General features: G+C 33.5%; 2 protein-coding genes across 2 annotated transcripts in view; both read right to left on the bottom strand.

Annotated features, from left to right (window-relative positions):
• Positions 1–1,002: 1,002 nt before the first annotated feature.
• On the bottom strand, positions 1,003–5,121 carry phpt1 (phosphohistidine phosphatase 1). Its single transcript, XM_059358251.1, has 3 exons — positions 4,795–5,121; positions 2,138–2,265; positions 1,003–1,191 (listed from the first exon to the last, which is right to left on the bottom strand). The coding sequence occupies exons 1-3, from the start codon at positions 4,958–4,960 to the stop codon at positions 1,099–1,101; spliced, it is 387 nt and encodes a 128-aa protein (XP_059214234.1). The 5' UTR covers positions 4,961–5,121; the 3' UTR covers positions 1,003–1,098.
• Positions 5,122–8,932: 3,811 nt separating this feature from the next.
• The window catches only part of LOC131992067 (ectonucleoside triphosphate diphosphohydrolase 2-like), a 31,815-nt gene continuing 16,056 nt past the window's right edge, over positions 8,933–24,691 (bottom strand). Inside the window, exons 3-9 of the mRNA XM_059357447.1 lie at positions 24,433–24,583; positions 17,240–17,399; positions 15,242–15,469; positions 13,859–14,131; positions 12,397–12,516; positions 11,187–11,321; positions 8,933–9,538 (exon numbers count right to left, since the gene is read on the bottom strand). Coding sequence (XP_059213430.1) covers positions 9,323–9,538; positions 11,187–11,321; positions 12,397–12,516; positions 13,859–14,131; positions 15,242–15,469; positions 17,240–17,399; positions 24,433–24,583 — 1,283 coding nt within the window. The 3' untranslated portion in view covers positions 8,933–9,322. The remainder of the gene's footprint in view (positions 9,539–11,186; positions 11,322–12,396; positions 12,517–13,858; positions 14,132–15,241; positions 15,470–17,239; positions 17,400–24,432; positions 24,584–24,691) is intronic.

The following is a 24,691-nucleotide window of genomic DNA, read 5'->3' as shown; positions in this document are numbered from 1 at the left end:
CACGCTATGATCGGCCGCCAACGTTAGCATGCTATCGATCTCGGCTAACGTTAACATGCTTTCGATCGCTGGCTAACGTTAGCACGCTATGATCGGCCGCCAATGTTAGCGCGCTATTATCGGCCGCTAACGTTAGCATGCGATGATCGGCCGCCAAGGTTAGCATGCTATCGATCTCGGCTAACGTTAACATGCTTTCGATTGCTGGCTAACGTTAGCATGCTATGATCGGCCGCCAACGTTAGCACGCTATGATCGTGGCCAACGTTAGCACGCTATGATTGGTCGCTAACGTTAGCACGCTATGATCAGCCGCTAACGTTAGCATGCTATCGATCGGCCGCTAACGTAAGCATGCTATCGATCACCGGTTAACGTGAGCACGCTATGATCGGCCGCCAACATTAGCATGCGATGATCGGCCGCTAACGTTAGCACGCTATGATCGGCCGCTAACTTTAGCAGGCTATCGATCGCGGCTAACGTTAGCATGCTATCGATCGGCCGCTATGATTGTTATAACGTGAAATTATCATGAAATAACGTGAAAATATAACAAGCGTGTCCAGACGTGTGCATCACTTTTAAGCGTCCTCTGGAAACACTTCTGTTGCTTCGCTTGTGTTGTGAAATTGATGAAGATGTTTCCTCAATTTGCTTCTGTTTTGTGCATTTATATGCGTTTTCTTAAACTGCAGTTGCTGTGAGCTCTCAGGGCCACCGTAGAAAAACCCATTTCAGGAAATACTAAAGAAACATACATGGAAACAAAGCATTTATTATTCACGTTCCAGTATATCTTAGTGATTAGGTCAAATTTGTGACTCTAAAACAAGTCAGTAAGTGCCTGTAAGTTATGATCAGTTATTGATTCTGTAGTTCCAGATGAGAGTTCACACTATGGCAGATAATAATTTATTAGTTTAGATCCAAATAGAGGAAAAAATGTGAGAAATACCAATGTTTGTACAGTGTAACATAAAAATAAGCCTCCTGAAGCCTCCTGATTAGACTGTGAATGCTTCTTCTTAATGAAGCTCTGTGTTGCTATGAGGGGTCAAAGGTCAGTCCAGGAGAAATTATTGATCTCAGTCCAGTTCAGTATCCTTCGTTGTCCCAGGTCACCTCGTAGTCTGGATACTGTTCCTTCAGTTTCTCAGTGGTTACTGCGTGGTTCGCTCTTCCAAATCCCTGCAATGAAAAGAAGTAAATCAATGTTCCATTAGGTAGAAAATAACCAGTTTATAAAGCATTTTTAAGTGTAAAACCAGGCATTATTGTCATGTTTTCAACATTTTGATGGTCCTTGAATGGATCATTTGTGTGCTTCAGTTAGTAAAAGTGGAGCCAAACCAAAACTTAAATTAGTAATTTATTACATATATGTACAGGTGTCATTTAAAATTTTAGTAGTTTTAGTAGGTTTTTTTTTCAAGATCCTGTTAAAAATAATATATTCTGTGTTCCTCAGAGACTGCAGGCTGTTTACACAGACCAGAGTGGAGAGGACAAGATTCAAAATCACATTTTAAGTTGGACTAAAGGAGTAAAAAAGACACAAGATGACCAAAAAAAGACACAAAATTACCAAAAGACACAAAATAATGAGAATAAGAGAAAAAAAATAGTCATTTATTACATATATGTACAGGTCTCATTTAAAATTTTACCAAAATATTACAATTAAACAGTTGTTTTTTTTGCAAGATCCTGTTAAAAATAATAAATTCTGTGTTCCTCAGCGACTGCAGGCTGTTTACACAGACCAGAGTGGAGAGGACAAGAGACATCGCGTAACGTGGTTCCAAAAAAAGTTGAGACACTGTGTTAAAACTGTATATTTCCCAAAAATTATATATAATATTTCCCTTTCTGTTATCAGTTGAACTAATCTTACTAGCGCTCAAAAGTTTGGGGTCACCCCGAAAATGTCAGTGTTGTTTTGCATGAAAATTAACTTTTATTCATGGAATTAGTTAAAAAAATGGATCGAAAATATAGTAAAGACATTGACAAAGGGCAGAAATAATCATTTTAACTTGTATTAATCTCCAACTTTACCTCTAGATACTCAACCAGCCTGAGGAAGGATCATTTTATTACTTATTATACTTATTATTTATTCAGCAGGACTCACGATAGAGTATCCGTAGACGTGGAGCTTCTTGGCCTCAGCGTCGTGTTTGATTCTTCCCCCTCCGACACACTCACAGTCCAGCTGGCCTCCTTTCTCCAGCTCCTCAGAAACTTTGTCATAGATATCAGCTGCAAGAAAAAGCAAATGCCAGGAGAGCAATTAATAAAAACTGCACTTTCTGATATATTTAATCTCTAAATATAATAAAGAACAACTGAAAATGCAGGAGGTTCAGCAGCAGCTCATAGCAAAAATCCAAGAGCATTGAATACATATTTTATTTGACCCTTTATAACATATACAATCTAAAGTCACTGTTTAATATGGATTTATAATCTAAATGACCAAAAGAAGATGCAAAATTACAAAAAAAAAGACAAAATGACAGAGAAAAAAACAAAATCACTTAAAAAAAGACACAAAATTACCAAAAAAGACACAAAATTACAAAAAAAAGACACAAAATGACCCCTAAGAGACACAGAATTACCAAAAAAAGACACAAAATGGTAAAAAAGACACAAAATTACCAAACAAATACACAAAATTACCAAAAAAAGACACAAAATTACAAAAAAATACACAAAATTACAAAAAAAAGGACAAAATTGTTACAAAATTACCGTAACATTTAACCGTTTTTTCTCATTGATTTTCATTCAGACTTTGTTCTTTATACATTGTTAAAAACCATTATATTTGATTATATTCTGTTAAAATATACATTTTTAAACAAATATATATTTATTTTTGTAAAGTTAATTCAATATTTATTGTATATAAGTGTGGGGGGGAAACCGTGACGTTTTTATCTGGACGCATTACGGTAAAAAATATGTTTAATAATATAGAAAATATTATTTTAACACAAAACAATGGATTGTGCCTCATTATGGCTATCTTGTTCATTCATATAAAAGTGAAATATATTTAGTTTGATAAAGTATGTCCTTATAATCTTCACAGACAGAACTTAGACTGGCTTCATGAGAATCAGCCCTTAATGTGGACCACAAATCTCGGCTCCGTTATAAATAAATATTAAGTGGGAGATTTTGGCTTTAACACGTCATTTGTTTGTAATGAACTTGTGAAACAGGGTCACTAGTGTTTGTGTTGCCAACTGTCCACGAAATATGTTTCAGCATCAACACAAATGTCGGCCTCCATCTGGTGTTTTAGACGACCTGCAGGCTCAGATGTGTGGAAATAAATACACTCATTTAGATTTAGTCGTTTTAATTCCTGTATGTTTAAACAGTTTTATGAAGGATTAAAATGCATGCGTTAAAACAAAAATAATTTAATGTAAACATTTGTTAGATGACAATTATTTAAAGGTTGCATATTGTAAAATGTGAGATTTCTATGTCTGTTTGGACAAATTGTAAGGACTCTATTTTATTTTATAGGCTATTTTTATTTAAGATGTTTTTTATGTAAATGTGCACTTTATGGAGCTTTGATTTTTTTTTTTTACTGTTGTTATACAGTATTTATGTTCGCTTAAATAAACGGTTTCAATAAAAGTACTTGTGACATGTCATATTTGACATTGACTGAATATTTGAAATTAGAAGAAGAAGATCACTTTATTAATCCCACAATGGGGAAATTCAACCTCTGCATTTAACCCATCCTTTTTTTTTTTTTTTACACGCAAGTGAACACACCATGCAAGGAGCAGTGCTAACGTTAGCGGCCGATATCTATATGACTATATGACTTATGGTCCATATCGCCCAGCCCTACATCAAGTAAAAAATGTGTATGTGACTGGTATTATATATGATGAAATCATGGAGTTGACCACTGAAACTTCCTAAATTACCGAAAAGACACAAAAAGACACCAAATAACCAAAATAAAAGACACAACAAAAGACACAAGACACAAAATAAGAAGATGAAATGACCCCAAAAAAAACACAGAAGATGCCAAATAACCAAAAAAAGACACAAAATGACAAAAACAAAAAGACACAAAATAACTAAAATAGACACAACAAAAGACACAAAATGACAAAAAAAGACAAAACACACACACACACACACAAAATTAGCAAAAAGTCAGACTAGAATAAAAACCAGAGTTGGATGACAAGATCACATTTATGTTGGTTTTTCTTTGTTTCGTTTTGGTTCTAAATGTTGATCAAGTAAGTCAGGATAAAAAAATAAATTATTCAAGTCAAGTCAAGTCAAATTTATTTCTATAGCGCATTTACAGACGGCTGAGCCGCAGCAAAGTGCTTCACATAAAAGTTCAAAAAGTGCAATAAAATACAGAATTGACAAAGGTAAAAAGATAAATAAACAAATCAATTTAAAATAAATAAAAGAAGATGGGATAATTTTAGAAGCACTGTGGGATTACTAGGGGACACTATTCCCTAGGAAGAAAATTATTATCAGGTCATATAGGTGAAAAAAATATACCAACATGACATTTAAACATGTTTTAAGTGGTGAATACAAACCACTGTAATGGATGACAATGATTCAGAAATGGACAAAATAGCCCAAAACTCCATAGAGTTAATTGTAGGACTGTTAGTTTAGACTAGGTGTACCTAATAAACTGGTGTTTGTAGCTCCTATGGTTCTGGTATCAGACCCTGGTATCTGTCTGTGGTTCCGTGTCCCGGACCCACTCACCGTGGAACTCGGCCCAGCCGTAGCCTCGGACTATGTCCAGCTCCGAGTCGTCCCCCTCCTCCCGGCTGTGGACCCGGATCAGGACGTACTTGAAGACCCCGGACGGGTCGATGTCAGCCCGGGGGAGGTCCGCCATCAGAGCCGCGGCTCTAGTCTGAGAACACATCTCTGAGTTTATCTGGTAAATATCCAGATATCTGAGGGAGAACACCAGGAGAACCACTAACAGACCCACAGCCTGCAGTCTATACAGAGACTCCGTGTCTGAGCCTGGTTCTACTCTTATTTTAGTTTATTTTAGTGGAGAATGGAGCAACATGAGTCAGATACTCCGCCATGGATATCCGGGTAACAGAGACACTTCCGGCCAGAGCCTTCAAAATAAAAGCCATAGACGAAGTACGACTGATAATAATAATAATAATAATAATAATAATAATAATAATAATAATAATAATTATTATTATTATTATTATTATTATTATTATTATTATTATAATAATAATAATAATAATAATAATAATTATTATTATTATTATTATTATTATTAATTATAATACTAATAATAATACTACTACTAATAATAATAATTATTATTATTAATAATAATAATAATAATAATAATAATAATACTTCTTTAATAATAATTCTATAATAATAGAACAAGCAAGGATAAAACTCTATATTTATATTTTTTAAATATATATTTTTATTGTTGTTACTATTTACTCTTATTTTTTATTTTAATTTATTTTATCTAACCTTACTTTATTTTTTTATTTATTTTATCTAATTAATTTCTAAGCTGCCTCCAGTATTTCCTCACTGCTTCACGTAGAGACGGAGCTTCCTCAGTTTTGCTCTGTTTTACTACTGTTATTAGGTTTAATTTAAACAAATGTCACTTTAATCACTTCACTATCATGCTTTTTTTATGTTAAATCTCGACCTGTAAAGTGACTAAAGCTGTCAGCTAAATGTAGTGGAGTAGAAGTATAAAGTTACATAAAATGGAAATACTCAAGTAAAGTGCAAGTACCTTAAAATTGTACTTAAGTACAGTACTTGAGTAAATGTACTTAGTCACTTTCCACCACTGCTGACTGTAACTTCTTAAAGCTGCTATTTAATTTTTAGTTAAAACTGAAAAAGTTTGTCCCTCCCTGCACTAAATCATCTAACATATTATTATATATAATTTACCATTTCTATTGGAGAAGCTAAGAAATACAATAAATTCAATAAATAATCAGAGTATTCTAATTATTTTACTTACTTTTACAATTACTGATCTGTAAATTCACTCAGTAGGTATGATCATTAAGCAGCAAATTAAATAGCAGTGCTCTGAAACCGAAATATTGCATTTTGAAATTAAATAAAAAAATCAAGACTTTTATTTTGAAGGCAATAAGATGCCAGCTTCCGCGAAGCAAAGCATTCTGGGAGTCGTAGTCTAGAGCACAGCAGGTAATGAAAGCTGCAAAAGAAAGACAAGAACGACTCAAGTACAAAGGAAAAAACTAAATTTATTTAGTTATCTGGGATAAAAACATACAACATAAAGTCGTGATGATTCAAAATTCACAATGATTAAATATAACTAAGTACACAAGGCGGTAAAAAAAAAAATGTTGCAAAGGTGTAAAATTAGTTAAATCTATTGTCACACTTGAAGCCACATTTAATAAACAACAGCAGGATTGTGTAATTGTTTATATGATCAAAAACGTATAACACATAAATATTTTAAAAGAATGAACAACAGGTTCTTTAATAGATCTAAATAGGGCTGCAACTAACGATTATTTTAATTATCTATTAATCTGTCGATTATTTAAACGATTAATCAATTAGTTGTTTTGGTCAATAAAATGTATAAAAATATCAATCAGTGCTTCCAAACCACAAGATGACGTCCTCAAATCTCTTGTTTTGTCCACAAACCAAAGAGATATTCAGTTTATTGTCATAAAGGAACAAAGAAACCAGAAATATTCACATTGAAGAAGCTGAAATCAGAGAATTATTTGGACTTATTGTCTTTAAAAAACTGCTCAAACCAATTATTGGATAATCAAAATAGTTGACAATTAATGTAATAATCGATTATTGTTCAATTAACCCTTTATCAGGCAAAGAACTATATTTGGTAACTTCAGGTAATATTTTGAGAAAAAAAAGTTGCAAATTTACTAGATTAAAGTGGCAAATCTGCGCGAAAAAAGCAACTTTTTTCTCCCAGATTCACCACTTTAACCCTTAATAGGACACTCATTGAAATACTTGCAAATTCCAAATTTCAACCCTAGAGAATATTGGAGGATATTACATACTGCTAGAATATTTAAAAAAAACATACGAAAATAATCTTTTGAGAAAAAAGTTTACGAGATTAAAGTGGCAAATCTACAAGCAAAAAAAGTCACAGATTTATAAGATTCAAAGTGGTGAATCTGGGAGAAAAAAAGTTGCTTTTTTCCCACTTTTTTCTCGTAAATCTGCAACTTTTTTCGCGCAGATTTGCCACTTTAAATCTCTTAAATCTGTGACTTTTTTTGCTTGTAGATTTGCCACTTTAATTTTGTAAATTTGCAACTTTTTCGAAATATTACCTGAAGTTACCAAACATAGTTCTTTGCCTAATAAAGGGTTAACCGAATAATTGTTGCAGCTTTAGATCTAAAACAATTTTGGAAATTCTTGAAAAAGGGCTCCAGTCACCAAATGTTTGCCCCAGAACTTAAATTTATCACATTAAACTACAAAACAAGAGTTGCCTTCTTTGACTTTTAATGCCAGCACACCTGAGTACATATTGGAATGTCTTTATGTTGCAGTATTCTTAATAATGATTATGTTTTCTTAACCCTTGTGCCCTCCTCTGGAATTTTTGTACATTTTTCTCTTCTTTTTTTTTCATATTTGTTGATCATTTTGGCTGTGTTCCAGCTTGAGGCATGAATTTTTGCAGGAACTTTTCTTTTTAGTAACATTTTTTGAAATCCATTGTTATTAACCCTTATGTGTCTTTTTTTACTCCATTGGTGCATTTACTGCCCTCTAGTGGCCAAAAAAAGGCCAGTTTTAGTGTGCGTGGCCTTTTTTGCCCACGTTTTTCTAGGGAGTAAAGTTATTCTCTGTCAACAAATTATATGGTTAATCTTTGCTGTTATTGTCTCTTTAAAGTTAATCTGGACAAACTAAAACATGTAAATAACTGCCACCTGAAAAAAAAACATCCTTAAATATGAAAAGTAAAATAAAAATGGTGATTGCTAACATATTAAAGTGGTAGTTATCTCCATAACAGTGCATCAAAGTATAGTCTCACTTTCCACAAAATAAACAGAAAGCTTGATATATTTTTTTTACATTCTGTACAATCAAAAAATGGTTTGACTTTTCAAGAATAAAAATTACATTCAGACGACAGGACAGTCACACAGAATCGATCAGGAACAGGTTTTACATTCTGTTGGTTCTGTACTTCAGGAAACTGGATCTGGAATTTAGAAAAACACTTTTAAAGTTAAAGTTCTGACTTTCAGGTTTAATTTCACGTCTACAGTGTTAACCCTTTGTAGTTTGGGTCTATTTAGTTGGTTTTTGACTCTTTTTCATTCTGTCTGTATATGGAACTTAAATAATGATCACCATGTCATGCTGCTATCATCTTTATCAGCTCAACCTCATTATTATCAAGTCATTTTGACTTACTGGATCAACATTTTGAAACACAAAAAACACACAAAAAAAATACAAAAAATGTAAAAAAAAAAAAAAAATCAAATAAAAAAAACACAAAATTACAAAAAACACAAATAAACATACAAAAAAATGAAAAACAAAAATAATTTTTTAAAACAAAAAACAGAAAAACACATAAAAACACACAAAAGAAACACACAAAACACACAAAAATTACAAAAAACATGTTAAAAAAATTCACACAAAATTACAAAAAACACAAATAAAAAACATTAAAAAAACTAAATTTCTTTAAATTAAAAACACACAGAAAAACACATAAAAAACACACAAGAAACACACAAAAACACACACCAAAAAAATACAAAAAAAACCCCATAAAAACACACAGAACACACATAAAAAACACACAAAAATTACAAAAAAACGCGCAAAAAATCACACAAAAAACAGTAAACACAAAAGATTGCATTAAAAATGTCGAAACACACACTGCAAAATCTGCAAAATCTCTACAAAAAAAGTAATATCATGTTCCACTTGGTGGTGGTGATTTTAACCTTTGCTGAAAAAGAGTTGAGGCTCTAAATGTGACATGGAAACTTGTGGAAAAGCCAAAACTTCAAATAAAGTCATTGTTATTATAGAGTGGTGCACTCTCTGTTTTTATATCATTTTATATAATAATCAAGTCCAGCTCTTTAACCTCATAGTGAGTTTCTTCACGTTTTCTCTGTGCTGAAGTACTGAACCAACACAAACAGAAACCTGTTACTGTCCTTCTGTTTTCTGAGCGTCCTGTCTGTTGCTACGGTAACTAGATGGTGCTTTCACTGACTCCTTTCTTCTTGCCGGTGCGAGCTCTGTGCAGGATGAAGAGCAGGACGGCCAGCAGCAGGAGGACCAGGAGACAGAGGAGCGTCCCCCAGGCTGCCGGGGTCAGAGACTTCCTCAGTCCAACCGGCTCCGCTGGCAGCAGACTGCTCAGACTGAGCATGTAGCCCAGAGCCCAGCCCACCGAGGCCTCGCCCGCCTGGAGGGGCAACAACACATTACTACAAGTTAGTGGACAATGAGGATATACTTTTGTTGGAGCCATATTGAACACTTAAATATAATTTTAAAATATGTAAACTTGTTTTAAGTTAATTGTTATTTTTTTTATTTGTAAAATAAATTATTTCTAAGGAAAGGAACAAAATACGGAGCCAACCTAGTTTAAAACGTCTAAAGCAGGGGTTCACAAAGTGTGGTTTGCGGACCCCCAGGGGTGCATGAGCTGCTGCTAGGGGGTGCGCGAGATGAAAAATGTAATGGCGGTCTGATAATTACACAATTACATTTTTTTCCCCCACACAATTTCCTTTGTAAAATGTAAAATCAAAAACTGTAATATTAATTAATAAATAAATGCAGGCTATTCATAATGCACTTCATCTTAAAATGAAGCGTAGAAGAAGTTCTCTTCTTCCATTTTTCCAGCCTGTGTTATGATGACGGGTTGTTTAGCTCCACGCTCATTTAAACTTGCTGCAATTTTTGTTCAACGCGGCTCAAAATATTAAAACATTTTCCCAACTTATGTGCTTTCTGCCTCTGATCCTGAGCCTGTCATCATCCTCTTTGCTCTTAAAAGTGGAAGCTTGTTCATAACTTTGTTGCATTATATTGAAACTGTGTTCAGGTTAATTCAAATGCGAGACCGCATTGTTGTGATGGTGATTATTTTATTATATGTGTGTTCTCATTTGAGCATGATTAAACATGCCACCTTTAATATGGCTTTAAAAAAAGCTTATTGCATTTAGTTTTTTTTGAAGGTGTGGGGGATTGGGGGTGCGTCAACACGGTTGGGAAATAGAAGGGGGTGCGCGGCTAAAAAAGTTAGGGAACCGCTGGTCTAAAGGAACTTAAAGACACTTATTTTATTTGTATTCTGATGGTGACGTAGTAATGCTCCTCCCTAGGGCAGCTGGATATTTAATTTTTGTGTTTGTAATTTTTGTTTTTTATGTTTTGGAGGGTTAGGAGGCGGAGTGGAAACAGTTTTCCGACCGCACACACCTATTAGAAAACACACTTAGAAGCCAAATGTTTTGCATTGCATTAAGTGAAAACGTTTTATTTTGTGTTGAAAATAAGGAAAGTAAACCGGAGCTCTGTTCAATAAATATCAGAAGTGCATGAGCGTCTCTGTGCGTGATTATTATAATGTGTGTCTGCACCTACAGAACAAGAAAAGGTGAAACAATTTAAGCAGGAAATAAGGTAAATAATCAAACAAAAAAGTACACTGTAAAAAAAAAATGTTGTTTTTACAGTAAAAAAAACGGCAGCTGTGGTTGCCAGACTTTTACTGTAATAAATAACTTTTTCTAATATTACGGTAAAATGATATTAGCACTGTTGATTTCAAGTTTAAGATTGACAATTTATTCCATATTTTTGTGTAAAAAATAAAAAGTTTTTCCATCAAAAGAAACGCTGTTCTGCCATATAATTGACAAGAAAATACTTCATAAATGCTGCATAAATTAAATATTTTACCATTAAATATTACAGAATATTTCTGATATGGTGTTTAGCTCATCTAAGAGTGAGAAAAAGGATTTTTACAAAAAATGAATGCAAAATTGATGAATATATACATATATAAAGTAAAGCGACGATGAAGTTGTCACCTTTTTCTGGAAGGAGATGCGAGGAAACGACGTGTCATCGAAGCCGTATCCTCTCAACATGAGGATCTTAACGTACACAGAGATAGCACAGTAGTCCTGCAGACGAGGGTTCTTCTGAGGAGCCAGAGACTGCAGCTGGAACCAAAACAACACTCATTACAATCAGAGAATATAAATTAAAGCTGCGATCGTTGAAGGGGCGAGGTCATCAAGGACTCTCTGCTGAGTTCACTGACACCTCATGCAGGTCTCTACGACAAACGGTTCATTAGTTAGGGGGGAAGGGGGCGTGGCTAATCAAAAAGGGGGCGGGACTTTAGGAAATATTGTTATGTAGAACTGTTCAGTGATGAACCATCATCATGCATGACAAGTTTGAGGCAGATTGGACAATGTATGGTCAAGTTATACAGTCTCGTGTTTTATGCCAAAACGCCATATTTTGCCGCCATGCCACACCCACATAGTGTGACGGTCTGCAAAGCTTTTAATAACTTTTGATGTCAAAGGCCTTTTTTAATGGTAGTGAACAAGTCCAAAGTCGATCGGATTAAATCTGTAGGAGGAGTTTGTTAAAGTATGCGGCGTGGAAATGGCGAAAAACGTCTAAAACGCCGATTTCGATCCAAGATGGCCGACTGATGCATGGATGGACCAAATTTCGTGTCTCGACGACAACCTTTTTTTAGGGGCTGAATTCTAGGGGGCGCTAGTAGGTCATTTAGCCACGCCCATTTCTGAAACCAATGAATTATGTACATTTTTGACAGGATTTAATTTTTTCCCAAGTTTGGTGAGGTTTGGAATATGACAAAGCCCTCAAAACCGCGATTCATTTGCCGTTATAATAATAAACGGACCAATTTAATTGAAGTATTGAAGCCTCAAATTTGGCATTTTGGCTGTCACCATCTTGTTTTTTTTTTGAGCCAGAAGTGACCATATTTGGACGCAAGGGTGGAGCCGAAAGTTGTCAGCTAACGTTAGCCGGATAGCTGAAGCTAGTGGTTCAGACCATAAACTCATTAGGAAAATGTTTACTGAAATAATAAATCAAGTCAAAAGTATTGACATTTTCTCATAGATTTCTATACAATTGGACTTATTGTGTAAATGTGGCAATGTCCACAGTGTTCCACACATAAACTCAAAATATGAACAGACACTATTAGATGTAAATAAATGGAAGATAAATCCAGAAGAGCTTTACCTGTTCATACGGCATGCTGCAGAGGGTCTGAGCTGCTGTCTCCAGCTGTGAAGGCGTTCTGGCGTCGATACCGAGGGTTCTCTGCAGGAACGAGTGAAGGTAGAAGAACGCAGAGAACGCCTGGAACACAGAACACAGAACAGACACAACTCAGACTGGGGTGATAAATAGTAGAGAGAAATAGAACACATGTACACACATTAATAATGTCTACAGTCTGTTTCTGTGCTTTTCTTAGCACTTATAGATCAATATTCTGTATATCTGTATCTGTAGGTTGTCAATACGCTCAAACAAAGTCAGTAACTGTGTTCAACAGTTACAGGAACATTATACTGTTCATCACCAATGTTTATGTTTACCCATTAACTCACAAAAGAGAATTTTCTGTTTTTTATAATATAAAGACACCTGTCCTTTACTCGATTGTTATTTTATATTTGTATATATTTTATATAGTGTTTCAGATATACAATCTGAAACACTGCATCAAGTAGTTTCATAATTAACACCAACACTATATATATATATATATATATATATATATATATATATATATATAATAAAAATATGGCATCATGAGTTGAATTCCTGCATTCAAAAATACACTCAGGTAAAAGTGTTTTCTAAAAAAAATTATCTAAAGAAAAATAAATAAATAAATAAAACTAAATAAATATATAATTTACATATATTTTTTATTATTTTATATTTGTTGTAATTTTACATATAAAACACGATATATATTGCTACAAAAACTGTAATTAACTAAAGTTAAAAAAATTATATATTATACATTATTATTTCATATATGCATATAAAACATGATGAAGTGGTGCAGATATACGCTCTGAATATATATATATATATATATATATATATATATATATATATATTCAGAGCGTATATCTGCAGCTGAGTGTATTTTTTAATGCAGGACTTCAACTCATAATGGTATATTTTCATAATATAGTATTACTACTTTTACTGAAGTAAAGATGTTACATTTTGTTCTCCTAGCTTCATTCTGCACATAGATTTCCATTTAAAATATGCAATATTATATCATTAAAGTATGCAATATTAGATCATTAAAGTATGCAATATTAGATCATAAAAGTATGCAATATTAGATCCAAATGCATCTAAATTCAGACCTGGTGTACACACTGACCCCTTTAATAAATACTCCACAAGAACAGAGACATTTGTTCCTTTTTTCGAGATGGCAAGAAATAAATAAAGTTGGTTCTGGACAGGAAATCTCAAACTTCATGAGAAACTCAAGTGCAGAACTCCTCACAGGACCCTCCTGCTGCAGAACTCCTCAGATTCAAACTTCTGACCAATCACACAACAGTTGTGCGACACATGTCTCTGTTCCTGCGTAGTATTTATCAGTCTTTAGTCTATAAGTCTCTAATCCTCCGTGTGTCTGACCGTCTGTGTCTCCTTCTCTCACCATGAAGCTCCCCGAGACGTTTGGCTGGAAGACGTTGTCGAAGGAGCAGTGAGAGAAGGAGCAGCTGCTGAAGGAGAAGATCTGGGACACGTTGCCCTCACACTGCTCATAGTGTCCTATGCCCTGCAGAGTGACCGAGGCCTGGGGGTCCATGGGGCTGCTGGGTCGGTACTGGTCTGTACACGGGGAGCTGAAGATGCTGCTGAGGGTTAAAGTTCTGCTGGTTCCTGCAGGGAGGCAGGGATGAGAGACGGAGGAGGAGAAACCCTGAGACTGAGACACAGAGACACAGAGACAGAACATTATGATATATTATTATATTAACACACAAAAACACAAAACAGACTTCTCTACTAAAATGAGATGTAAAGTCCCAGACTCTGTTTCCCTCTCTGAGCAGAATAAAATGCAGCAGATACTTGGTGAACATACTAATGTATATATAAATATATAATATATATATATATATATAAAACACCAGACAACACAGGGAACACACACACTCCTCTACTACACTATATTACAGCTGTCATATATTTTAGAATCAGAATAATAGACAATAAAGGTGATTCTGATATTGTTGTTGTCACTTTATTTACTAGATTTACTTAATGAATTGTATATTTGTCATTGATTTGTCTCACATTTTATCTAAATATATATTATTAAATGTATCCACTTTGTTTTATTGATTCTTGTGTATATGTGTGTGTATGTGTGTGTATGTATACATTTGTGTGTATATGTGTATGTATATATATACACACACACACACACACACATATATATATAAGCACACATTCACTCCTCTACTACACAATAGATTTGATGATTTTGTCTTATCCATCGTCTTTATTTACTATTTCTACTGAATGAATTGTATATTTGTCATTGATTTGTCTATGAAATGTATCCATTTTGTTTTATTGGTTCTTATATATTACTGTTATTGTGTGTTGTCCAAATATTTGGAAAAAGTTGTACTTATGCTTTGGCAATATTGTTTTTTGTTTTTTTAACAATCGTGCCAATGAAGCCTTATTGAGTTGAATTGAGAGAGACAGAGAGAGAGAGAGAGATTTCAATGATTGTAAATATTGCTTTCTTTTATTGTTATTAGTTTTTCTTTTCTTAATTCCTTTAAAATGAATGATAGAATTATAATTAATTTATTGTAAATATTGCTTTCCTTACTGCTATTTTTTTTTTTTTTTAAACTTGCTTTGGCAATATGTACAGTGTTACGTCATGCCAATAAAGCCAATTAAATTGAATTGAATTTAAAGAGAGACAGAGGGAGAGATTTAACACTTTCCCTTAACAAACAGATTAAATCCTATGATAGATACTGGACCTCTATATGTGAGTGAGTGAGTGACGTACGTTGACTATATGAGCGGTGAGCCTCTTGAGGACCTGGTCCTGTCCGTAACACAGGAAGCTGTGTGTGTAGAGGGAGTACTGCTGTCCGTAGAGTCGGAGCTTCATCAGGTCTCGTTGGTCTTCTACGTTCTCTTCGGTCTCAAACGTGATCTGAGTCGACGCTCCGCCGAAGTCCAGAGCTCCGACCGTCGCTCTGCCGGGACGCAGCCAGCGGCCCACGAAGCCGTACTAACACAATATTCAGAATAATCAGCAAATTACATAATAAGAGAATAAGAATTGGTACTTTTCTGGTCATTATCTTTATAACAGCTGGACATTTCATACACATGCTGGTTCCTCCTCCTTTCTTTACAAAATATATATTATTCATTATTATTACTATCATTATAATTATCATTATCATCATCATCATCCTGTTACTTATAAATGTTGTCTTCTCAACAGCACACATGTAGTTTTTCTTCTTAATTTGTCAATATAAGTTATTTCTAAAAAAAGAAGAAGAAAGTTAATCTTATTTTTTTTATTATTATTATCATCATCATCATCATCATCATGCTATTTATTAATTGTGTCCCCTCAATAGCACCCATCCATTTTTACCTCTTAATTGTCCTCTTAATTTTCAATATAAGCATAAAAGTATTTTAAAAAAAGTTAATTATATTTTCATTTTTATTTTTATTATTAATATTATTATCATCATATTTATTAATTTTGTCCCTTCAATACCACACATCCAGTTTTCCTCTTAATTTTCAATATTAGTCGTTAAAAAAGTTAAAAAAGGAAAGAAAAGTTAAGTTTTTATTATTATTATTATTATTGTTATTATTTTTTCATTAATTTTATCCCCTTAATAGCACCCATTCAGTTTTTCCTCTTAATTTTCAAAATTAGTTATTTGTAAAAGAAAAAAAGTAAAATTCTTTATTATTATTATTATCATCATCATCATCATTATTATTATTATTGCCATAATTATTATTATTATTATTATTTATCATACACAATTAGATTTCTTTATTTTCCTCCTTTTTTCACCCATCCCTGTCATAATTGTCCCCATAAAGCCTCTATTGCTGCAGTGGCCACTAGGTGGCATCACTCACCTCCAAATGATCTTTAACTAGACGAAACACATCCAGTCAGAAATAAAATGAAATATTATTAAGTGAAATATTGAATGTGAAATTATTCTAATGCTGCTTTTTAGCTCCACAGCTGCAGTTTATGATGTGATGTGTAAATAAATCATTTGACTCTATAGCTGATTTAGGTAAAAAAAAAAAAAAAAGATAAATGACTGTCTTCATAAACTTTTCTTGTAAATTGTGATTTTTTTTGTCATAAATTTGTGGGTTTTTTTCCTATAATTTGTCTTTTTTTTCCTTGTAAATTTGTCATTTTTTTTCTTGTAAATTTGTGAGTTTTTTCTCGTAAATTTGTCTTTTTCCTCCAAAATTTTAAGGATTTTTTAATCGCAAATTTGTATATTTTTCTCATAAATTTGTGATTTTATGTCTTGTAAATTGTGATTTTTTTTGTCTTAAATTTGTGATTTTTTTTTTTGTAAATTGTGATTTTTTTTCTTGTACATTTGTGAATTTTTTTGTCTTAAATTTGTGATTTTTTTTTTTGTAAATTGTGATTTTTTTGTCGTAAATTTGTGAATGTTTTCTTGCAAATTTGTATATTTTTCATTTAAATTTGTGATTTTTTTCTCATATAATTTAATGATTTTTTTTTCTTGTAAATTTGTGATTTTTTTTCTTGTAAATTTGTGATTTTTTTCCTAAGCTTGTCATTTTTTTTCTTGTTAATTTGTGATTTTTTTCTCATAAATTTGTGTTTTTCCTCAAAAATTTTAGGGCTTTTTTATCTGAAATTTGTATTTGTATGCGATTAGATCCACACAGTTGAAATGTCAGCAGATACAATCAGTTAAAACTGATTTTCCTAATGCTTTGTTGTGTTGAATAGAGCTGGTGGTACCTTGATGAAGTTCTCCAGCAGGTAGTTGACGGTGACCCAGCCGTACGCTCCCTCCTCCTGCCCGCTCAGTATCGCCGCCCCGCGGTAGCTGAACGGGTACGACTGGATCTTTTGACCGACTTCCTGCAGGATCTGATCCGACAGCTCCGGGCTGGAGATGCTGGCGGAGGAACAAGAGTCTGAGTTTACCAAACTGTTGATCTGTTTTTTACAAAACATCTGGAAGCAGAACCCCTCCTCCGTCTCTCTCTGAGGTTTCCTCTTTTAATTCAACCTTGAAATGTTTCTGTTTGAGGCCTCTTCCTGTCCCATGTGAAGGTCAAAGGTCAGAGGACGTCATATTCTGTACAGACTGCAAAACTCTTCAATATGGAAGCGTATTGCATTCACTTGATAAAAAAAAAAATCTGTTTTGTCGGAGTAATTTTTTTTTTGGTTAGTTTTTCGGGGTTTTCTGTTTTAATGAAACAGAAATAAATAGTCAGAAAAACAGAAAAAAATGAATAAAAAAAAACGAGAAAAAAACCCTCCAATAAACAGAAAATTTGTCAAAAAAACTGGAAAAAATCACCCTGAAAAACAGACAAAATTACTCATTAAAACAGAAAAAAAATTACTCAGAAAAACAGAAAAAATTACTCATTAAAACAGAAAAAAATTGTCAGAAAAACTGAAAAAATAACCCCAAAAAACATTAAAAAATTTCCCCTAACAGCGGGGGCAAAAATACCACAAAAAACAGAAAAAATTACTCATTAAAACAGAAATTATTACCCCAAAAAACAAACCAAAAAATAAATTAGTTTTTTTTTTAAAAGTGAATGCAATACGCTTCCGTACTTCAAGGCAGATTTTTGATCGATTATGTGTTTCTTATTATTCTGGGCTATATAAATAAAACTGAATGGAATAGAATTATTAGTTACAGCTGCAGGAGGTAAAACTCTTATGGATATTTACTCAGAGCTTGTAGGAATAAAATGCAAAGTTTTCAAAACTTAGATTTCACTAAACTGGTTTATTCTTGTTTGATGTTTTCAGTTTGTCTGTTTGTTTCTCAGCTGGATTATAGAAACACGTCCGGCCTCATTTCCATGATATTTAGCGGAAAGTTGAAGCACACGCTAACAATGAACATCTGATTTCAATCACAGGGCGGAAAAAATATTTATCACTTTTTTAAACAACAATAGAACAAAGCCTGAAATAAACACCAAACATGCTAGAATCCAGGATCAGATGAAGTCCCTGAGGGTTCAGGTCCCAGGTGGATTAGAGACTTATGGAGCGTTCAGGGGCCGTGGTTAATGGGAGAACTGGTTCCCATCGTACTGGTTTTAACCAGGGGTGTAATGTAATTAAGTACATTTACTCAAGTACTTTGTACAATTTGAGATACATGGATATCTAGACAGTTTCCATGGTTTTCTTGATAATAACCCAAATCGTTATGAATAAAACCATGTTAAATGTCTAGATATCAGCTCTTAAATTAAACTCTTATCAGATATTTTTGTTGTTATCATTATATTTGTCCAAACTAATGAACCTTTAGTTGAACCAGACATTGATTATTTTTTACATGACTGTTTATCACAAAGCATTAGCAAATAGTCATTATAATAGATTTAAACAATATAGAATAGACATTCTGTTTTCGTTTAATGTTTAAGACAATGTCCCAACTTTCTTGTAATCTGTTGTAATTGTTTTTAGTTCAAAAGTTTGATCTGAGTTTTGTGAGCTGACAACAGTGACTTTATTATTTCCCAGTCTCTATGTACATATATACTAATAAAGTGTTTTCTGAATTTATAAAAAAAAGAAATGCATGCTGGTAAAGGAAATAATATCCAGTTTATAGAATACACAGTAGATGATGAGGCTTCACTGCAGCTCAACCAAATCATATATTAACATATTTATATAACAAATCCAAATCTATGAGGTGTTTGTTTTACCTTTTTATACCTTGATTGTTCTCTTTTTTTTCTGTAAGTCACTTTGGATAAAAGTGTCTGTTAAATGACTAAATGCAATGTTTTTCTTGCAGATCTGCATATCTTAAACATATCTTAGACATATCTTAGACATATCTTAAACATATCTTAGACATATCTTAAACATATCTTAAACATATCTTAAACATATCTTAGACATATCTTAGACATATCTTAAACATATCTTAGACATATCTTAAACATATCTTAAACATATCTTAGACATATCTTAAACATATCTTAGACATATCTTAAACATATCTTAAACATATCTTAAACATATCTTAGACATATCTTAAACATATCTTAAACATATCTTAGACATATCTTAAACATATCTTAGACATATCTTAAACATATCTTAAACATATCTTAGACATATCTTAAACATATCTTAAACATATCTTAGACATATCTTAAACATATCTTAGACATATGTTAAACATATGTTAAACATATCTTAAACATATCTTAAACATATCTTAGACATATCTTAGACATATCTTAGACATATCTTAGACATATCTTAAACATATCTTAAACATATCTTAGACATATCTTAGACATATCTTAAACATATCTTAAACATATCTTAGACATATCTTAAATGGGACTAGAGGCTCTCAGAGACTCGTCCCTCTAGTTAATCTCTGCTGACGTGTCCCAGGTTTCCCTGCTGACCTCTCAGACTATAAAGTCTCATCTGGTCCTTTAGAGTTTCACGCTGTGATCAGTTACACATGTTGGTCAGCTGGAGATCAGCTCCAACCAGACACAATGACTCCAGACACACAGAGACTTACCTCTGTTGATCTGTTAATAGTTTATAACTGTGACTTGTTTAATCTGAATCACCTTTATCAGCAATAAGTCCTGCATTCATCATATCAAAGACTTTAGGAGCAGGATGCTGATTGTTGTGTCCAAATGCCATCAACATATGAATATTCATACGCAAAAACTGGAGAGTTGAATTAACTCCCACAGAGTTGATTTTAACACCTTTTCAGGGTTTACATAGCTCCACACTCTACAGCAGGGCTCTCAAACTCTAATTACCTGCTGGAGGCAGGATCAAAATGACCAAAAAACTACAAAAAAAGACACAAAATGACAGAAAAAATACTAAATTACCAAAAAAAGACACAAAATTACTAAAAAAAGACAAAAATGAAAAAACCCTGAACTACTTAAAAAAAGACACAAAATGACAGATGAAAAACTTAAATTACTTAAAAAATAAACAAAATGACCAAAAAAAGACACAGAATTACCAAAAAGACAAAATTATTAAAACGACACAAAATGACCCAAAAAAGACACAAAATGACATAAAAATACCTAAATTACTTAAAAAAGACACAAAATGACCAAAAAAAGACACAAAATTACTAAAAAAGACACATAATTACCAAAAAAACACACAAAAATATTTTAAAAAGACACAAAATTACCAAAAAAAGACACAAAATTACCAAAAAAAGACACAAAATTACCAAAAAAAGACACAAAATTACCCAAAAAAAAGTAATTAAAGGGACCTTCCACACACAACGCAGTAAAGTGCCATCTGGCCTGGAGGTCTCAGGTCACCAGGAGGAGTTACTGCTAGGAGACATCTGGAATACTCTGCTTAACCTGCTGCCCCCGCGACCTGGCCAGGATCAGGAGATTGTTGAAAGTAATGTCAGGAATATGCTTTGTTGGAGAAAAAAACTATTATGACACCATTCTTAAAGTATATTCTTCATGATTTCTCCTCTAAAAAGAAGTTTCCATATTGGAAACATGTGCACTGATAAGAAATATCACAGATATATCTCTGATTATCTCTATTATCTGCCGCTAATATCGGCTGAGTGATTTATCCGTCTGACTTTTGTCCTAAAACTAACAAAGTAGGTTTGTTGTAATTGTAATTCACGTTAACCTCTGTGACTTCCAAACATAATAGAGATTTCAGTTTTGGTATACGGGAAGTTAATTTAGTTTTTTTCTCCAACAAAGCATATTATCCTGACATTACTTTCAACAATCCCCTGATCCTGGCCGGGTCGCGGGGGCAGCAGGTCGGAGTCAAAGTATTCCAGATGTCTCCTAGCAGTAACTCCTCCTGGTGACCTGAGACCTCCAGGCCAGATAGGACACATAATCCCTCCTGAATATATATTACATTTTACTCAGATTTTGGAAAAAATACATTCTCAAAGAAATTGAACTTACTTTCTGATTTTTTTCTGTGTGTTATGCTGCAAAAACGTCCATTTTTTAGCGCTATATAAATAAAGTTTGATTTGATTTGATGATTTGAACAGTAACTAAAGCAGAAGTGAAGTAGAAGTATAAAGTTACATAACATGCAAATACTCAAGTAAAGTACAAGTACCTCAAAATTTTACTTAAGTTATGTAAATGTTTTATGTACAAAGGGATGTTTACAGTGCAAAAATACTGCAGACTGTGTCTAAAAATACAAAATGTACATGAAAATGTACTTAAAGTATCAAAAGTAAAAGTACTCGTTATGCAGAATGGACCCACTCAGACTGTTTTATATACTCTAAATATGTTATTGGATTATTATTATTATCATTATTATTATTATTAACATTTTTGATGCATTTATGTAAGCAATGTTTTTATTTTCTCAAGGTAGGACTCATTTTTGTCTAACTTTAATTTTTATCATGTTTTTTATGTTAAATATTGACCTGTAAAGTAACTAAAGCTGTCAGCTAAATGTAGTGAAGTACAAGTATAAAGCTACATAAAATGGAAATACTCAAGTAAAGTACAAGTACCTCATAATTGTACTTTACTACAGTACTTGAGTAAATGTATTTAGTTACTTTCCTGGATGTTATATAAATGTTATTATGTACAAAGGTTTATTATGTTTACAGTGCAAAAATAAACAGATAAAAAAAGACTGCAGACTGTGTCTAAAAGTACAAAATGTACATCAAAATGTACTGAAAGTATTAAAAGTAAAAGTATTTGTTATGCAGAATGGACCCACTCAGACTGTTTTATATACTCTAAATATGTTATTGGATTATTATTATTATTATTATTATTATTATTATTATTATTATGATTATTATTATTGATGCATTTATGCAAGCAATGTTTTTATTTTCTCAAGGTAGGACTCATTTTAACAACTGTCTTTTTGTCTAACTTTAATTTTTATCATGTTTTTATGTTAAATCTCGACCTGAAAAGAAACTAAAGCTGTCAGATAAATGTAGTGGAGTAAAAAGCATTATTTGCTTTAAAATGTTGGCTTATTGGCTTATTTACTTTGCTTAATATAAAGTGTTTAAACAGGCAAATTGCACCTAAAAATCTCATATTACATCCCCATTCTGTTTACTAAATTGTCTGATAAGAAAGGTGCCTAAAAAATAAAATGTATTATAATTATTATTAATATACTGTTACACTTTAAATTAATCATATATTTTATCTTAAATATCGACCTGTAAGTACAATATTTACCTCTAAATGTAGTGAAGTAGAAGTATAAATTTACATAAAATGGAAATACTCAAGTAAAGTACAAGTACCTCAAAATTGTACTTAAGTGCAGTACTTGAGTAAATGCAATATGCAATATTATTATTGATGCATTTATGTAAGCAATGTTTTTATTTTCTCAAGGTAGGACTCATTTTAACCACTGTCTTTTTGTCTAACTTTAATTTTTATCATGTTTTTTATGTTAAATTTCGACCTGAAAAGAAACTAAAGCTGTCAAATAAATGTAGATGTTATATAAATGTTATTATGTACAAAGGGATGTTTACAGAGCAAAAATAAACAGATAAAAATAGAGTGCAGACTGTTTCTCTGCTGTCATTCTGGATCTGTGTGACTCGTCTGCTCTGAGCAGGATTTACATCTCCACCTTCGACTGAGTGGAAGGTTTTCTGTTGAACATTTGCATAAAGTCAAGCTGCTGTAGGAACGTTGACAGTCTGAAGATTCAACACAGAGACTCTGAGCTCCAGACACACTGTCACACTCCATAACCAATCACAGCGCTAATTAGAACAGGATGAAACATGTTGTGACATCACGTCAGGACATGATTAGTTCGATTTATTCAGTTTTATTTACAGCACGCTACAGATTTCTACTTATTATGAACTGAGTCTTAGTCCATGCCTGCAAAATCCTGGTTTTATATTACATCAGGTGCATAATTATGTTTTGAAGAGCACTTTATTGCAGCTGAACTTTGTGTTTTATTGTTATTACCCTGTATGAAAGGATTACTATGGGACACATTCATAAAACTACAATAGTGATGAAGCAAAGCAACATAGAATCGAAGCCAAACCAGACTGGACCGGACACTCTCATTTTTATTTTTATTTTTATTTTAGTCAAGGAGAATGTTTTTTCAGTTCTGGTTTTCGTTTTGTTTTCGTTAACTATAATAATATAACCTTGGTCCCTAGCCCCTAAGATAAACCTAATGGTGACCTTTAACCCTAAAACAAAGTCTGAATTCTCAAAAAAGACTTTAAAGAAGTGAGGACCGGCCGAAATGTCCTCACTTTGCAAAAATGTCCTCACTCTGTTGGTTAAAAACGTGTTCTGGTCCTCATTATGTAGGAAGTACAAGAACACACACACACACCTCCAGATACACGTTTCTCACACACACACACACACACACACACACACGCACACACGTAACTTTATGTGATTTTAGTTGCACACACACACACACACACACACACACACACACACGTTTCACACACACACACACACACACACACACACACACACACACACGTAACTTTATGTGATTTTAGTTGCACACACACACACACACACACACACACCTCCAGATACACGTTTCACACACACACACACACACACACACACACACGCACACACACACACACACACACACACACACCTAACTTTATGTGATGTAAGTTACACACACACACACACACACACAAACTCCTCCAGATACAGGTTTCACACACACACACACACACACACACACGCACAAACACATGTAACTTTATGTGATTTTAGTTACACACACACACTCCTCCAGATACACATGTTTCACACAACCACACACGCACACACACACACACACACACACACACCTCCAGATACACGTTTTCGCACACACACACACACACACACACAGTGGCAGTGACTCACTGCAGCAGCCTCATGCCGGCGGTGGCTCCCAGGTAAACCGGTGTGAGCGGGTGTCGCGCTGTGGGGACCTGGTCCACGGCCTGGTCCAGACAGGCCTCCAGGCTGCTGCCGGCTGCTCCCCGCTGGCCCGCGTAGCTGGAGATCCCTCCGCCTGAACCAGAGGAGGAGAAAAGGTCGGTTAGATGATCGACATGTAGAATCTTGTTCTGGTGTCACACCCACAACGCTGGAAACGTCCTAGATACCTGGGAACAATGAC

The sequence above is a fragment of the Centropristis striata genome, chromosome 19 (genome assembly GCF_030273125.1).
Source record: "Centropristis striata isolate RG_2023a ecotype Rhode Island chromosome 19, C.striata_1.0, whole genome shotgun sequence".
NCBI classification, from domain to species: domain Eukaryota; kingdom Metazoa; phylum Chordata; class Actinopteri; order Perciformes; family Serranidae; genus Centropristis; species Centropristis striata.
Note: the sequence above shows the minus strand (reverse complement) of the source record. Positions and strands in the feature narration are given on the sequence as shown.